The 18,246-nt window shown below is 41.4% G+C and overlaps 4 protein-coding genes across 4 annotated transcripts in view; all 4 read right to left on the bottom strand.

Moving 5' to 3' along the window:
• The window catches only part of LOC116468019 (putative neuroblastoma breakpoint family member 7), a 901,770-nt gene that overhangs the window by 664,971 nt on the left and 218,553 nt on the right, over positions 1-18,246 (bottom strand). Inside the window, exon 2 of the mRNA XM_058439394.1 lies at positions 4,577-4,581. The gene's annotated coding sequence lies outside the window, so the exon portion shown is untranslated. The remainder of the gene's footprint in view (positions 1-4,576; positions 4,582-18,246) is intronic.
• The window catches only part of LOC131380658 (neuroblastoma breakpoint family member 15-like), a 59,055-nt gene that overhangs the window by 38,145 nt on the left and 2,664 nt on the right, over positions 1-18,246 (bottom strand). The gene's annotated exons all lie outside the window — the stretch shown is intronic.
• On the bottom strand, positions 12,378-13,232 carry LOC116468025 (semaphorin-6B-like). The gene has a single exon (XM_032151653.2). It carries the CDS (start codon positions 13,230-13,232, stop codon positions 12,489-12,491), a length of 744 nt encoding a protein of 247 aa, XP_032007544.1. The 3' UTR covers positions 12,378-12,488.
• LOC116468022 (uncharacterized) lies at positions 13,353-14,160 on the bottom strand. Its single transcript, XM_058439393.1, is given in 3 exon segments — positions 13,353-13,507; positions 13,510-13,980; positions 13,983-14,160. Coding segments are annotated over 3 exon segments (804 nt in total).

Below are 18,246 nucleotides of genomic sequence, written 5' to 3'. Positions count from 1 at the left end.
ATCCCAAGATAATCACTCTTAACATTTTGGTATAATTTCTAGACAAACTATACATTCAGATTTCAAGAATTTGACTTTACAAAAGTTTGTTTGCAGATTCCACCTTCAGCTTACAAGGCACGAGCTGAGCATGACAAAAGGCACCACCATGAAAGCATGAAGGCATCTTCGCAGGTGTAAAGTTGGCGATTTTTGTACAAGGGTCTTCTTTCCCAGAAAAAGTTGTCTAATTATAGCAGCAAGTTTTCAGTGAACTCTTTGCATCATTTTTATTGATTTCTTTTGGTTACCACAATAATGCTGAGTAACAAATCTACTCTAAACTCAGTGACTTAAAATCAACAATCATTTCTTCTCATTCATGTGTCAGTGCCTGATCGAGGCTGGAATAAGATGGACTTGTCTCCAAGTTGCAAGTTGAATCCAGGTCTGCCCTGCATGTCTGTCATTTTTCTGGAAACAACCAGATTCCTAAATTATGTTTGTTTGTTTGTTTTTTCATAGCAATAGCAGAAGTACAAGAAAGCAAGTCCAACCATATGAGCACATTTCAACCTTTTGCTTGTTTCATACCTGCAAACAGCCTATTTATCAAAACAAGTCAATGAGTAAGCTCAAAGGTAAGGGGCAGCAATGCACACTCCACCCGGCACAAAGTCAAAGATGGTCTCACATCCAACAGCAATAAGAAGTACACCTCTCCTATGCAGATTAGTGGGAAAGAGGATTTTTGAAGAATAATATAATCTATTCTATTTCAATACAAACATTATTGTAAGTTTGTTTTGTTGTTTTGTAAATTCTTTTTTTTTTTTTTTTTTTTGAAATGGAGTTTCACTTTGTTGCTTAGGCTGGGGTGCAATGGTGCAATCTCGGCTGACTGCAACCTTTGCCTCCTGGGTTCAAGCGATTCTCTCACCTCAAGCTCCCAAGTAGCTGGGATTACAGGCACATGCCACCATGCCCAGCTAATTTTTGTATTTTTGTAGAGATGGGGTTTCACCATGTTGGCCAGGCTGTTCTTAAATTCCTGACTTCATGTGATCTGCCTGCCTCGGCCTCCCAAACTGCTGGGATTACAGGTGTGGGCCACGGAACCCAGCCTGTTTTGTAAATTCTTTAAGTATTTTTATTTGCACAAATTTGCCCTATGACAATTTCTTTCATGGATCACTCACTTTCAGAAGAAGGGAGAAGAAAAATACATTTTTAATGGGTTTAAATTCACCAGGTTTTCCTGCAAATGTTTTTCCATGGTAGTAACTAGTGATAGAAATATTCATTCTAATTCCTGGTTCCATTACTTTTTTTTGTTAGTAACCTATAAGAAGTTTAAACAGATAGAGAAATCATTTTAAACACAGATTCCCCATGTGGGGCAGTCAAAAGGCCAAAGACTCCAAGAGAAGACAGCCAGATTCAAGGCAACTGAGATTAGCAACTGGGGAAAGAGAAGGCACTTTAACTGCTGTAATGTCAAGTAAGAAGTTTTCAGGAGCTCATATACTGATAACACTTCAGGCTTTCATAAAAGCAAAATTCTAAATGACTTTGAAAAGAGTGCTCCAATGCAGTTCCTCAATTCATTCAACTTGCATATGCTGCTGTTGCTTTTAGCATTTTATGAGTTACCATCTCAACAATCTTGGGAAGAACACTGCTCCTTTTGCGAACAGGTGAGGCACATCCTGTTCAAAAGCATTATAACTTTCTTTCTTTCTTTCTCTTTCTCTCCTTGCTTCTTTTATTTTCTTTTTCCTTTCCTTTCCTTTCTTTTCTTTTTTCTTTCTCTTTCTTTCTTTTCTTTCTTTCTTTCTTTCTTTCTTTCTTTCTTTCTTTCTTTCTTTCTTGTCTTCTCTCTCTCTCTTTCTCCTTCCCTCTTTCCTTCTTCCCTCCCTCCCTCCCTGGACTGACTTGACTTTCTTTCTTTCTCTCTTTCTTTTCTTTCTTTCTCTTTCATTTTCTGTCTGTCTTTCTCTTTCTTTTCCTTCCTTCCTTCCTTCCTTCCCTCCCTCCCTCCCTGGACTTACTTTACTTTCTTTCTCCTTCCCTTCCCTCTCTTCCTTCCTTCCGTCCTTCCTTCCTATTTTTCTTTCCTTTCTTTCCCTCCCTCCCTCCCTTCCTTCCTCCCTTCCTTCCTTCCTCCTTTCCTTCCTCCCTTCTCTCTTTCATGAATAAACTTTTCTCTATATATATTCATAGATGTGGAAGCAATGTGCAAACCTATTTAGTTCATGCCTCTGGTATTAAGCAGGACCACACCTAAAATAACCTAGACAGAAAAGAAAAAATATGGCTAGCGCTGCCAACCTTTTTGTTGGAAGCTTGCTAATGTCAACATTATGGAGGCTGGTGTGCCAGGTGGTACGAGGAAATAGACTTGTATTATATAAATTAGATGAGCTACTGGCACAGATTTAAAGTGGTCCTGCTGTTGTGGCCACACCTGGCCCTGATGGAATCAAGCTTGGATTGGGCCTGGCATAGTTCTAGGGTAAACTGTAGGATAAGATTGATCTGCTAGGACAGGTAATAACTTCCCTAGAACTGCAAGCATTTAATATAAAGTGACTATTTATGCCACCTTCTGCCAAGTTTGCCATGCGAAACTATTGTTGAAGAATGCTAGCCAGCAGATATTGATCAAGTCATGTCATGCCTTCCCTTTCAAAATCTTTCAGTGGCTAAGAAATTCGGATTACTGTGCTTAATTTTTTCTTTTCTTTTGAGACGGAGTCTCGCTCTGTCGCGCAGGCTGGAGTGCAGAGGCGCGATCTCAGTTCACTGCAACTTCTGCCTCCTAGGTTCAAGTGATTCTCCTGCCTCAGGCTCCTGAGTAGCTGGGACTACAGGTGCACCACCATGCCCAGCTAATTTTTGTATTTTAAGTAGAGACGGGTTTTCGCCATGTTAGCCAGGCTTGTCTCTAACTCCTGACCTCAGGTGATCCACCCACCTCGGCCTCCCAAAGTGCTAGGATTATAGGGGTGAGCCACTGCGCCCAACCTGTGCTTAACACCATTCCTTCATGATTTGATTTCCAGGTACCTTTATAGCCTCATCTATAGCAATATTCCTGTCCCCTTCATGCTTTTATATGGTGGCATGGCAAATATTTAATGGCCAGCTCTCTGGCAACAGAAGAGAAGATTTGCTTTGTACTGGTTCCAATTTCTGTGGTGTAAATACTCCCACCGTGGATGATATCCACCTACCAATGTGAAATCCCTGAGTGTGAAGTTGGGAAGAGAAGTGCACAAGTCTTCTTGCAAGTTTATGTGAGCCAGCTCCAGTGCACCACTGTCTCTATGCCTCCCCACTACCTAGAATGTTCTTTACTTTCTCCACACCTACCCTTCCTTCCATACTCAGCAACTCTGATACACCCAAACCTCCATCCCCAGTTCAATCTGAGTTCTACACCTCTTGTCTGTGTTCTATTTTGCACCTTGGAAGGTTTTGATCTTTCTTTCTTTTAACAAGTACATATTGGGTGCTCTCTGTGTTTCACACATTAGCTTACGTCTGGGAGAAACACTGTTAAAGTGAGCAGAGTACTCAGGCTTCAAGCACATTTGCTTAGCCTCTTACAAAGGCAGACAAACAGTAAATGTGGTAAAAACTATAACTGGGCTAAGAACAGAGGACGGGCACTGACATGGAGCATAGCCTGCAACTATAATTATTGCACTGAGAGAGTAAAATTAGAAGAAATCCAAACTGTGAGGAACAAACTCATCCTTTTTTTTAAAATATGATTCACCCTCAAAAAGATGAGTGGCTATGCCAGATCCAGCCTAGGGAAATGCAGTGAATTGGTGTAGCAAAGGCCTTTTTATCAGACTAGCAGTAGACCAATGAGAGACATTGCCTTCACCTTTCCCACATGCTGCCACTCAACACAGGAATAGGTACTTGACTTGGGCTCAGCAAATCTTACTACCTCATCCACTTGGCAACAGTGCTTGTCCCAAAGATAGGCCCTTGATGCAAAGTGGGTAGCGAATGGTATCATTTTTATCCTGAGATTAATATTTAGAGTATGGAGAAAAAAAAGTTTACTAAACTGGAATGTCACAGATTTGGGATTACCAAAGGACAATTTTCTCTGTTACTTAAAAGAAACTGCCGGCCAGGCAGGGTGGCTCATGCCTGTAATCCCAGCACTTTGGGAGGCCGAGGCGGGCGGATCACAAGATCAAGAGATTGAGATCATCCTGGCCAACACGGTGAAATCCCGTCTCTACTAACAATACTAAAATTAGCTGGGCATGGTGGCACCTGCCTGTACTCCCAGCTACTCGGGAGGCTGAGGCAGGAGAATCGCTTGAAACCGGGAGGCAGAGGTTCATCCGAGATTGCGCCACTGCACTCCAGCCTGGTGACAGAGCAAGACTCCATCTCAAAAAAAAAAAAGAAAGAAAAAAGAAAAGAAAAGAAACTGCCAAACAGAAATGGAAAAGAGAAAGTTCTGGTTGAGTTCCCTGTTCAATTCCCTGAGTCCCTGGGTCCTCCAGCTCTTGCTTTGGCTGCTAGGACATCCAAGCATGCTTTACCATTGTACCAGTCAAGAAACTGTATCTTGTCTTTGTTGGTTTGAGTTACAGTTCTGTCATGCAACCAAATGTTTTCTGACAAATACAGTGACCCTGGATGAGGCCTCAAGCAGGCAAGACTGGATTGTGACTGCCAATAAGAAAATGTACCTCCTGGGAGGCACTTGTTCTGCCATTCCTTCAAGCTTCTCTCTCTGCCTTAAATCTGTCTGCATTCCCAGATGACACCAAGCCCATGGGGCTTACAAATAGAAATAAGAAGAAGTCCCTATGCAGGGACTTACCATTTACTTGAAAACAAATGAATCCAAAAAACGTGATAGAAAACTACCAGCTAAACTGGGGAAACAAAGGAGGAATTAGTTAATTGTATAGAAAGGTGAGGAGAGAATAAAAGTGGCTCCTTAATAATAATTAATTCTTTTTATTTATTTATTTATTTTTTTTTTGAGACGGAGTCTTGCTCTGTCACCCAGGCTGGAGTGCAGTGGTGCAATCTCGGCTCACTGCAAGCTCTGCCTCCGGGGTTCACGCCATTCTCTTGCTTCAGCCTCCCGAATAGCTGGGACTACAGGTGCCACCACCACACTCGGCTAATTTTTTGTATCTTTAGTAGAGACGGGGTTTCACCGTGTTAGCCAGGATGGTCTCTATCTCCTGACCTTGTGATCTGCCTGCCTTGGCCTCCCAAAGTGCTGGGCTTACAGGCATGAGCCATCACGCCCAGCCAATAATAATTAATTTTTTATTAAGCAACTTAGATATTTCTTTTTGCCTGTGTTTACCTCATTTAATTCTCTTCTACAACTATAAAGAGATAGAAGCTTTTGTTCTCATTCTTCAGATGACAAAACAGATTTTATGTAGTAAGAAATTGTGTAAGTTGCCCAAGTTCACATATCTAGGAGTTGCAGTCCGTTTTACTCCAGTAAAAGTTGGAAGTTGAGTCTCTTTTACTCCAAATCCCAGTCTCCAGAAGCCTTTCTTGAGATAAGTGTTAAAATTGTTTGACAATTAATATCACAAAGAAAAAAATACGTAAGTTTTTATCTGAATTTTAAAAATATATTTTTGAAATTACATGGAATCCTTTTCCTAAGTAAGCACTGCAAAAATCAACCAACCAACTAAACAAACTCAAATGTTTAGTCAATTAAAACTTTGTGGGGCCAGGCACAGAGGCTCACACCTATAATCCCAGCCCTTTGAGAAGGAAAGGCAGGAGGATCACTTGAGCCCAGGAGTTCGAGAACAACCTGGGCAACATAGTTGGACCCTGTCTCTACAAAAAATTTTTTAAACTGGGAGTGGTGGCCTGTGCCTGTAGCTCTTTGGGAGGCTGAGGTGGGAAGACCCTGTCTCAAAAAACAAAAACAAAAACAACGTTTTGAAATGTCATAGTAGGCATATTACAGGCTTAAAATTATTAAGAGAGAAATTTATTTAACTTTATTTAATCTATTTTCCTCCAAACTTACTTGGACCTAGATCCGTTTTGGGAGAAAACCTCATTACATAATATGAAATTAATATCCTATAAAACACTCTTGGGGAAATGCTTCTCTTTTGTAAAGAAAACATGAAACTTTGAAAGTGAGTGCAAATTAAAATCAATCAATCAGTGCATGTATACTGTGTGCCTCCAACCTACTAAGCGTTGTTCTATGGGCTATTTAGGGGCAGTGAAAACAAAGAAGAAGTAGCAGGCAGAATTCAAGTCTCAAGAAATTTTAAAACCACAGCAATAAAAGACAATAATTAAGACCCCCTCTTGTGCATTACAGACACTCCTCAACTTATGATAGGGTCATGTCCCAGTAAACTCATCATAAGTTGAAAATATCAAAAGGAGAAAATGTATTTAATATACAAATGTACTGAGCATCATTGTTTAGCCTTGCCTACCTTAAACGTGCTCAGAATACTTCCATTTGCCTATAGTTGGGCAAAATCATCTAACACAAAGCCTATTTTATAATTAAGTGTTGAATATATCATGTAATTTTTGAATACTGTACTGAAAATGAAAACAGAATGATTGCATGGGCACTTGAAGTAAGGTTTCCACTGAATGTGTATTGCTTTCACACCACGGTAAAGTTATAAAATCTAAAGTCGAGCTATCATAAGTTGGGGACCATTCGTGTGTTAAGATAGTCTCTATGGTAACCACTTCCATGGTTACAAAGATCAATAAAAACAGTTCCTGCATTCAAGGAACTTAGAGTCTAGAAATGGGGAGTTCAAGGATGAGGGAAGATTAGTGAGTTGGAAAAATCAAGACAGATTTTTTTGAAGAAGGTAGCATTTGGTCTGGAGTTGGCTTAAGATTTTTTTTCTTTTCATTCTTTTCTTTTCTTTTTCTTCCTTTTTTTTAATTTTTTTTTTGAGACGGAGTCTCCCTCTGTCACCCAGGCTGGAGTGCAATGGCGTGATCTCGGTTCACTGCAAACTCATCTCCCGGGTTCAAGTGACTCTCCTGCCTCAGCCTCCCAAGTAACTGGGACTACAGGGGCACACCACCACGCCCAGCTAATTTTTGTATTTTCAGTAAAGACAGGGTTTTGTCATGTTGACCAGGCTGGTCTCGAACTCCTGAACTCAGGTGATTTGCCTGCCTTGGCCTCCCAAAGTGTATTTTTTTAACTTCTAACAAATAAAAATTTAAGGCTTTTGTGTAAGTAAAGAGTATCTATAACAGAAAATGAATTGCTATCTAGAATATATAAAAATTTCCTACATATAAATAATACAAACAAAAAAACCAATTAAAAAATAGAGGAAATGACAGGCAATCATACAGAGACTATACAAACTGTCAATAAACACTTGAAAAAATGCTCAATATCACTAATAATCAGGGAACTACAGATAAAAACAAGATGAATACTTCACACGTAGCTGGTTAGGAAAAAAATTAAAGATGAGTGGTATATACTGTTGGGAATGTTGCAGGGAATTAGGTATTCTCAAAAACAGTGGAGTATAAAATGATAAAGTAAATTTGAGAGCAATTTGCATGTATCTATCAAATTTTTAAGCCAGTTCCCTGTGATCTAGTCAATTCACTTCCCAAAGAAACTGCTGAAACTGTGCATAAAGTTGTGCATTTGTTGTAAATTGTTTTAATCACAAAACATTTTGCAAAAGCCATCATGACTGCAGAAGTATGGTTAACACTTATTGTAGTGCATTCATTCAATATCATTCTCTGCAGTGGCTAAACAGAATGAGCTAGATCTCTTTCCATGACAAAGAAAGAAAGTTCTTCAAGACAAGCAGAAAAATTAAGTTGTGGCCAGGTGCGGTGGCTCATGCCTGTAATCCCAGCACTTTGGGAGGCCAAGTAGGGTGGATCATGACATCAGGAGGTGGAGATCATCCTGGCAAACATGGTGAAACCCCATCTCTACTAAAATACAAAAAATTAGCTGGGTGTGGTGGTGCACACCTGTAGTACCAGCTACTCAGGAGGCTGAGGCAAGGGAATTGCTTGAACCCGTGAGGTGGAGGTTGCAGTGAGCTGAGATTGTGCCACTGCACTCCAGCCTGGCGACACAGCAAAACGCCATCTCAAAAAAAAAAAAATTAAGTTGTAAAACAATATATGTTATGTAGTTCCATTAAATTATTACTATTTTTTGAGACAGAGTCACTGTGTCACCCAGACTGGAGTGCAGTGGCCCGATCTTGGCTTCGCCTCCTGGGTTCAAGCAATTCTTATGTCCCAGCCTCCTGAGTAGCTGGGACTACAGGTATATGCCACCACACCCAGCTAATTTTTGTATTTTTAGTAGAAACAAGGTTTCGCCACGTTACCCAGGCTGGTCTCACACTCCTGACCTCAAGCAATCCACCCACCTTGGCCTCCCAAAGTGCTGGGATTACAGGCATGAGCTACCATGCCCAGCCTAAATTAAAATTTATATGTATAAATCTGTCAACCTATGTACATCTGTGTGAAGATATGAGAATGCAGTAACGCAAGACATTCCTACACAATTATTCACACTAGTTACCTCTGGGATGAAGAGTGGAAATAGGGGTCAGGATAGGTAAGAATTTTCACATTTTATTTTATGTACTAATATATGTCTTAAATCATTTGCGCTGAGAATATATTCATATGGTATTTACGTACTTTCTAAGAAAAAGAAAAAGAGGTATTCAAAAGAAGGAATTAATATGAGTGAGTACAAGCTAAGAATGAGTTTGCTTGCATGGCACAGTGAGGCATCTCATCTAATTATTGGCTAGAATGCTTCTAGGTAGAAAGAGGAATTAAAATTTTATAGGAAAAATGGATCTATATTGAAGTGAAATTTGGAACTAGAAAGAAGAGTTAAGGTTTCATGCTGTAGCTTTAGTATTACTTAGGTTAGTTAAGATGCTAGAAAGGGCCATAAAACCTCAACATCACCCCTGTGCTGTCACATTTGACCTTAGTAACCTAACGGGGGTATGGTAAGAACCAAAGTGTGACAAATTCCACAATACATCACCTAAAGTTCTCCTTCAGCTTGTCAAGTTTATTCAAAGTTGACTTTGGTTTCTCACAGTAGACCTATCAGAAGAGGTCAGAAAAGTAGGATTAGTTTCCAAAGGCAGCTTTTTTTTTTTCTTTTTTAAGAAACAGGGTCTCACTCTGTCATCTCAACTAGAGTGCAGTGGTGTAGTTACAGTACACTGCAGCATCAAACTCCTGTGCTCAAGGGATCCTCCCAAGTAGCTAGAACTACAGGTATTCACCCACACGCCCAGCTAATTTTTATTTTATTTTTTGTAGAGACAGGGGTCTTACAATATTGCCAAGGCTGGTTTTGAACTACTGACCTCAACCAACTCTCCCACCTCAACCTCCCAAGGTGCTGGGATTACAGGCATGAGCCACCACGCCAGCCAAGCAGCTTTATAAGGAAAGAATTGCACAAGTCTATCTACTTAGAAGAAGGTAGTTGGGTCCTTAGCAGGCATTTTGAATTTTATGGATTTCTTTCCATTACAGAACCACCGCAAGGAGAAGCTATATCAATCTAACAATTAGAAAGAACTTTTCAGATCATCTTCCTTCCAGTGGCTCTCCATTTTTCTCAGATGAAATCCCACTTTCTCACCCTTGTTTAAGGGCCCTTTGTGGTGTTTTCTCACAGCAATGCCTCGGTCCCTACCTTGTCCCTCCTTCACTGATTCTGCCACAAAAGCAAACTGTCCCAGTGCTGTTTCCACATCCCAGCAAGGACAGTAGGCATTCCCATGGGCATTTACCACTGATGACACTATCATGCATTTGGCAAAGAAGTCTGTTCCCCTCTTTGCTAATCCTGTCTCCTATCCTCTTCTTAATAACCATGGAATAGCAGAGGCCAGGCTTTGACTTTTCTTAAGACTGTACTAATGGCTGGGTCATTTGGGAAAGGAAGTTGAATGCAAGAAAGGGAAATATAATTGCCACTAGCAGAGGCTATTTTGAGAGTCCATAGGCTTCAGCCCTCCTCAAAATCCATCATAGGGCTTCTTGTTGGCTTCACTCCTGGCCTGCAGCCATTGGCGGGGCGGTTTACTTCCTAGTGTGGCTTCTGTACATATTTATTCCTTTAAGTTCAATTCAATTGCTGAAAGGTTTGGAGAGAGAAAAGTTTCTTGTAGTCCATGTCTCACCTTAGATGAATTAACCCCTTTGTGCCTGTTTCCTCTTTTGCAAAATGAGAAAAATAACAGCTAGTATATACAGTTATTGTGAATATTAAATGAGTTACTATAAGTAAAGCTTTTAGAACAGTTTCTACCAGTTCTGGATAAATGTTAATGAATTCTGGATAAGTTCTGGATAAATATCAATAATAAGTTCTGGATAAAAGTTATTAATACCCACATCACATTACTGAACTTAATGCCACATGTCCATTACCTTACACTTCTGCAGTTGGGCCTTTTGGCATAGGCAAAACATTTATATTTTTTGCTAATAAATTATATCTGCTGGCTTAGAATCATTATTCTAAACTGGTAGAATTTTTTCAGTAGAGTCTATCATCCAACATGTAGATTATTATCTTCAATTTAGTTAAGGATACCACTTGAGTTCTCCCTCACTGTAAATATTGATTTTATTTGTTTAACAAATTGGTGAAGGGCCTCTTATGTGCCATGTTCCTGAATGCATGTGCGTGTATGTTGTACGCTCATGAGTGTTTAAGGAGGGATAGAACTGTTTCATCTCAAAGGTGCATACAGTTTTTGATAAGGGAAGTATGTTGAGCACACGTAATATAAACATTTAAATATTTGGAGATGCGGCACGGTAAAGAAAGGATCCTGGATGTGGGCTGAGTTACTTTGAGCAAATTGCTCCATAAGGATCTAGCCTGGAAGATCCTTGGAAGGATCTAGGTTGGTATAGTTTTTAATTAGAGAAATTTATCTTGCAGAAATACATACTAGATAGAAAGGTTAGTTTTTATTTTTTAATCTTACTCCTTCAAATGTAAAAATATTTATTAAATACATCACACCTTAAAGGCATGAACAGGGTGAGGTTAGCTTTGTTTAACCAAAACAGGGCAGCCTGTGAAGCTTAAAAAAAAATCAAATACAGGACAAGTCACAAGAAGCCTATTTTAAGGAGTGAGTAGTAAACTAACAGCTGATCCAGACAAAAAAATATTTGGTAGCTTTAAAACTATTTCACATTTATTTGTAGTAAGGGTTCTACTTGGAAGATGCAAGCCTTGTGGCTAGATAACTATAAAATAAATTCTTGTGAGTTAATAGACTTTCAGCCTTTCAGAGAAGGTAGAGCACATAATGGAAGAAGAAATACTCATGATTCTCAGTGGTGATGTGGAAGAGAAGAAAGCATTTCTGGCAGCCAAAGGGCCTACACAAAGCAACATATCCAGGAAGGACTAAGGGCTTGAACCTGTCCTACCCTAAACAGGAAGCATTTCAGGAGAGGACTGAGCAGGAGATATAGCCTGTTGTGACTGTGGCTTTACTACATCAAAGGCTGCAGTGGATCTCGATAATGCAGAAGAATGTTTCCTTTTATAACTCATAGTGAGTATGACTGGACAACGAAACTATTTTGTAATTTCTTTCCTGAAAGATAAAGGAATTAGAACATAGAATCTTTCATTGATTCTACAGAATCTTAAGACTCCTTCAGAGATGGCAGTCATTCCTACCGTGCTGAACATCATGTTGTCACGGTCAGACTCAGAACTAAATTGATTAAGGGTCTGAAACAGTTTGGCAACTCTTGGGCACTTATGCTGATAAGAAAGCTAATGAGACAGGATAATGAAAAGAGGCTGCAAGAAATGACCATTCATGCATTCAGCCAACATTTAGGCCACCCTCCTGTATTGCAGGCACTGTACATGATGGCACTGAGAATGCAAAGCAAAACGAGTCATGGTCTACTGGCGGAAGCCTTCTCAGTAGAGAAAAGATCAACAAGAAAAGTGCCTGCTGGAGACCTCTCCTAGGGCATAAACCACTATAGAGGTGGCGCAGCTACGTCAGCCTGAGGTGTCCTTAGGCAGAACAGAAAGTGAGAATCAGAGCAGTATCTCATTTCTGAACACCTGGATTGTAGCTTTCCCTTGACTGACTGTCAAAGGAAGTAAGTGGCTTTAAAAAGCAAGCCAAACAGGTTTCCATCTTTTAGGAAGACCCTGGAACGTGCCAGTTGACTCTGACAATTTCTCATGAACAGAAACACCTAGGAAGGGAGAACTGGTGAGACTTCTCAAGAGGAGGAAGTCCCTCAAAAGGCGCCCCAAAAGAGCTGAACTACTTCGATCTGAAGGAAAAAAACTCAGGCACTGAGGGAAGGGGAGGGTGCACGTCTGGAGTAATTTCAAGGCTTTTTCCGTGTTATCTGATGTGGCAACAAGTAAAGATTTGTTTGTTTTATTATTTTTTTAATTTTTAAAGATTTTCTTTTCCCCCCTTTTCCCCCTCCCAGCCACTCCGGTTTGTGTTTGCCACAAGACTCATAATTCCTTTAGAAAGTGGAGTCGAATTCATAAAAGTGATGGACGGAGGGGCGCGGAGAGGGAAGGCTGGGAGCCCCAGGGAGTCTTCACTACCTACACTGCCGCTCAGCTCCTGGCGCCAGTGGAGGTCGGGGTGGGGAGACGCGACTCCTGCCCGAGATGGCTGATACTCTGCGAGCCCCGGCGGCCCGCGGCCGGGCCGGATGACTAGGCGGCTGGCGCGGAGGGTCTTCGGTGGGCGGGCGGCGCTGCAGCGGCCTGGGCACGGCTGCCGCCGCCCGCGGGCTCGAGTGTGCGCGGGTGTGGAAGGCCGGAGTGCGGGCCGTGAGGAGTGTGCGCGCGTGAGCCGGAGCGGGGCTCGCCCCTCGCCGGCGCCCGCCGCCCAGCCGATGATAGCTCTCCCGCCGTCCCCGGCACCCTCGGCCCCCCACGGCCGTTGGTCCGGGCAGGGGAGGGAGAAAGTGAGACTCGGTGTCATCACCAATCCATTGTCGGAAGGAGAGGAAATTGGAATCCAGCAGCGGCGAGCAGCAGCTGGGCGGTCACATCTGGGAATGCAAAGCCGACCTCCCCCTCCTCCTCCTCCTCCACCTCCTCCTCCACCTCCTCTTCTCTCACCCAGGATCACTTCCGAAACCACTTGGCCTTCAGCCCCTGCCTCGGCCAGAGGTTTCATTTTTAGCTGAATATTTACGAAAGTTGGAAGCGTGCGAGGGGGGTGGGGTGGGGTGGAAATAGCGGCTACTTCTTTTCCAGGGATTTATTTAATGGGGATGGGTTCAAGGCAAGAACGAATTCAGAAGGATATCGACGTCGTAATCCAGAAGTCCAGAGCTGAGAAGGACTGCCTGTTTGCAAGTGAGTTCTTGCTTTTCCAGAACCTCGGACCCAGCGCCCCCTTCTCAGTTTTCTGACGGCGACGTGTGTGGCTGCGGGTGGGGTGGAGGGTTGCACGTCCCCATTCTGGGGTTCATTTGGCAACAGCTGCTGCAACGAACGCGGGAGCCAAAGGGGGGAGGGGGCGCCAGCCTCGCGCCTTCCCCTCCCCCCACCCCCAAGTCTGGCGCAGCCACGAGCTTTGAGGGCAGAACCCGCTTGGCCCGAGCGGGGGTCTAGGCGAAGGGGCAGTGCGTGGTATTTCCAGCCCCGCGTAGTGCCCGAAGCCTCCAAGCACGCCTCCTGGGTTCCAGCAGCGGCGGCAGAGCGGGGTTGGTTGGACCCGCCGGGTTTGCGTAATGGGCTGAGCGGCCGCGGCCGAGAATGGAGCCCGCTGCGCTGAGCTCATAAGCTGCGCCCGGCGCCGAGGACCCCCGGGGGGCAGCGCTCGGCCCATCTCCGGCCCCTTCGGCTCCCTCTAGTCCCCTCCGACTGGCAAAGAGAAGGGATTCCTCGGGTTCCCAAGGCACCCAGCGCCCCTGCCTTGTGGTCGCCTTTCGTCCATTTTGCTCCCCCGGCAGAGAGATCGGATTTTGCTTTCGCTGCCGCGAGCCCAGCAAGGGCTGCTTCCGGCCTCCCCGACCGGGAAATTCCTGCCGTTGCCATGGCACCCGGCACTTGTTGAGCGGGGCGGCCTCCAGCTGCACCCAGACGGGGGCGCGCCGCATCCCCTCGGACTCTGCGCAGAGGGACCTCGCTGCCCTCCAGCCCTCGCCTCCCGCCCGGCCAGGCCTCCCCTGACTCCACCAAATGGAGGGCCCAAGTCCTGATCGGGGTTAAAACAAATCCACTCCAGGGGTAGCTTTTGACAGGACTTTCTGTTTCAGATTTCAGGTACTCAGACTCCACCTTTACTTTTACCTACGTTGGCGGCCCCAGAAGGTATTTATGTGTGTAGAGTTGCTTCATTTCCTGTTCACACTCTTGTGTTTCCTTTGTTCTTAGCGTGTTCCGTGTTCAGGTATTTTGGTTGCTTGTTTGTTTGATTATTGTGGCTTTTCTTTACCTACAACCCAAGCCTGACGTCCCTCGGTTTTAAATAGCAGGGGGAGGGGAATCAATGTTTGATTCAGGTGTTTCGAAGACCACGCCACAGGCAATGAGCAGAACTCTTCATGTTGAAACTGTTCTGCTACAGTACTAGATTGCTCTCAGGCGATTTGGGGTTGATACAGGCAAGCCGGTGCAAAACTGGAATACTGGATATGAAGTGAAATGTATAAAAGACATAAAATGTCACAAAATAGTTTGATCACAAGTGTTGATTTTCCTGGTGAGTTGGGGCTGCGTGTTTCCATGTTTTCTGAAGGTTCACGTAAACATGCAGCCTGCCAATTCTCTATACATTTTTTTTTTTAATGAGTGGTATTTCGGTTTTCACGTTTAGTTGTAATAAAGAAATTGGAGACTTACATGTAGCTGGAGTGGATGACTTCTTTCTTTTGGGGTAAGAATGAGAGATGTACATTTCGTTAGTAAATTGTGAACAACTTGAAACAAACCCAAATCCAATTTTGAATTTAAGAAGTAGAGTTAAAATGAAAGGTAGCCATTCAAATACTATGCCTTGCTTCCTTCACTTATTAAGTTAGGATTTTCTTCCTTTTAGCCCTTTAGGGATACAGTAGTTTAAAAGAGCAGTAGCCACATATGAGAAATATCAGATTTAGCTTAGAGGGAATTCCTTAGACAAGCCCTGCTGTTAAGACTTGACATTCAATGTTGTTTGATCACATTCCAAAATATATCTTAGCTAATGGCAACATTTATAAACATATAAATTGCAAAAGAAACTTTCCTGTGTACATACATTTTTAAAAGCTTGAAATTGATGTGAACTTTTAAAAACACGTAGGATCTGTGTTACATTCTACATCTCGAAACAAATTTAATTAAAGTGAATATCATTCCAGTATATACAATATGCCTAAGGCCCAGAATTGGCACATTGATTTACTAGTTGAAAATATAACAGTATTCACCAAACTTCAATGTATGCTTTTTGGAGAGAATGAAATTACAGTATTTCTTAATTTACTGTAATGTCATCTTTGTAATTATGAATTAATAATTCAATAAGAGGAGACTTGGTTGATTAAATTAACGCTGGTCCTACACATTACATCTAAAGGATCTTCGTATATGACTAATATCCTCTTGGATTATTTTAACAGTTAAAATATACAAAGTGGCCCATTAAAAACAGAGTTGACTTTTCACCATTGCTGTTTTTCTGGTGAGACATGTGGACAGGAAGGACAGGTGGGCTTTTCAACCAACCAGCTTTCTGATTTTTAATAAGATACCTCAGCTCTTTTGGCCTCAGTTTACTTATCTGTACAATCAAAGGGTAAGTCATATGCTTAATCACTAAGATCTGTTAGATACTGCAGTTAAGATTCTTTATCAGCAAATTATTGAACTCTAGTGTTAACAGCTAGAGGTGGAAAAGGGAGCAAGGCCAGGTGTTGGGATGAATAATTAACTAATCGAGGTAACATCAGTGTTCACCATAGGAACAAGTAACATGGTTGCTCTTAAAGTAAGAGATGTTTCCTATTTTATGTAATTTTATTAACGGATAGTGTTTTCTTTTGTCACTGATTTAAATGTACCTGGATGTTTCTCAGCCATTTGGCTAAGATCGAACACAAGTAATACCTGGGCCTTTTATATCTAATATAATGTAGACCAGCCTGTTAAAAGAGAAAGACAATTGGTTAAACTGTTGATGTGTTGCTTTGTCTTCTCAAAAGCTTGTTCTATAACACAATATGTAAAAAGTTGTTACAGTGTAGTAACCGTAGATAATCCCTTTATGATTTGTACCTAATGGCAAAGACCTTTTATTTTCTGAAAATAACGTATTTGTTTTCATTACCGACATTAGAAACCAATATTTATTAATCTATTTCTCATCCTGACATTTCAGTCAGACTCTTAAAATAATCTTGCTGTGTTTTGATTTAATATGCTTATCAACTTATAATATTGAATTAATAGTGTCATTTTAGGTGAACTAGACTTCACTGAAGGAGGTGGGAGCCTTATGGAGAGAGAGTATATGATTATCTCTATTTGTATTTAATTACCATTTCATCTAACCATTCAGAACATATTTCAAGAATAATTTTAATTCAAGTTGTAGATAAAACTTACTATAACATTTTCTTTTTGACGCTTTCCAAGAATGAGATACACGATATTTTAAAGACAAAGATTGATCTTACATGTTACTGTTAAAAAAAACAACAACAATTTTGTTCTACATTTATACTTTTAATTTTTCTGTGGATAATAAGAAATGCCAAGAGGCTATTGTGTCCATGCTGGCAAGTGGTCTAATAAATTGTCCTTTTATTTGGTGGTCCTCAGAGTGGCAGTGAACATCTTGCTATTCTGCCTTGTGGACTTGAGGTGGAAATGTTCATGGAATTGTATCCTTGCTTTTGGATGTGCAAACTGAGGCTCAGAGAGTTTAAGACACATAGTCACTTTCACCAATTAAATGATGAAGCTGCCATGTAAACCTGTTCCGTCACACTCCCGAGACCTCCTTCTTCTCCATTAGCGTTTTCAAGCTTTTTGAGCATGCAGACACTTTACCATCAAAAAATTATGTAGAGACATACTTAAGAGTTACAGTTTAAAGAAAAACAAGGTGTAATTATTTGGTTATTAGTAGCATTTACATATGCTTGAAAACTTCTGCTATATATACAGTAAGATTAATTTATTCTAACAATGATCTTGATAATACCCCTGATTCCCAGACTCCTTAGAATAGCTCCACAGCTATCAGTGGTTCTGCCACAGGTTCAGAGCCTTCCCAGTACTGCCTTCTTATTTGAGAGGTGTGCTAAGAACTATAAAGCAGAGGCTTCAATTGTACACAATTTGGAAGTTTGGGCAAAAGTCATTTCTTCCCTGTACTTTGTCATGCTTATCTCCTGTCTCTTTCTGTTTTACTGATTAGCAATAAACTCCTTAAAACCCAAAGATTTGGGCTTCTGTTCCTTTCACTTGCAGTCAGACATGGAGTTAGTGGTAGAAGAAACAGAAGGGGTAACCTGCATGGTGACAGCTACTGAAGGGATGGATAGGAAAGCAGGCTGAGTCCCTGGGGCCAGTGGTTACCAAAGCCAAGGAGAGAGCAAGGGGAGCCCGGTGGGCCTGGCCATGGACTGCTCTGGAATTCCAAGTGTGAACTTTCAGCCGGGAATGTATTGTGAAAATATTACTGTGAGGTTTCAAAAGTACACAAATAAGAATTTTTTTGTAAAAAAAAAAAAGTAGAAAAAGAAATATACCAAAAAGAAGAAAGTAAAAAATACATGACTTCTGTCTTCTGTTAACATATTAAAATTTATTCTTTTAGATTTTTATGGGTCTATATACATATAAAATATATATGCATCCCCAAATTGTATTATACTCTTTTGAGACCTCACTTTTTTTTCACTCAAGAATATAACATTAATTTCTTTCCTTTAGAAAAGATGTGAGACTAAAGAATGTTTATTAAGTTGAGAGTTTCCCAGTCAAGGAGTATGACTGTATAATAATAAATCTAATGTTTTATTAGAAATTATAATAAAATTAGAAATTTAATATTTGGCAGGATGTGAGTTGCCTGCATATGTACACCCTTCATTATATGACTAGACACCCTTTTGTGTGGTCATGGATATATTGGCATCTTTTGAAGTGTATCCTTTTTGTTTCAGGAGCTTCTGTCTAGATGAATAGCAAGT

Source organism: Hylobates moloch, unplaced genomic scaffold (assembly GCF_009828535.3).
Source record: "Hylobates moloch isolate HMO894 unplaced genomic scaffold, HMol_V3 SCAFFOLD_5, whole genome shotgun sequence".
Lineage (NCBI taxonomy): Eukaryota > Metazoa > Chordata > Mammalia > Primates > Hylobatidae > Hylobates > Hylobates moloch.
This window is presented reverse-complemented; position numbering and strand designations above follow the sequence as displayed.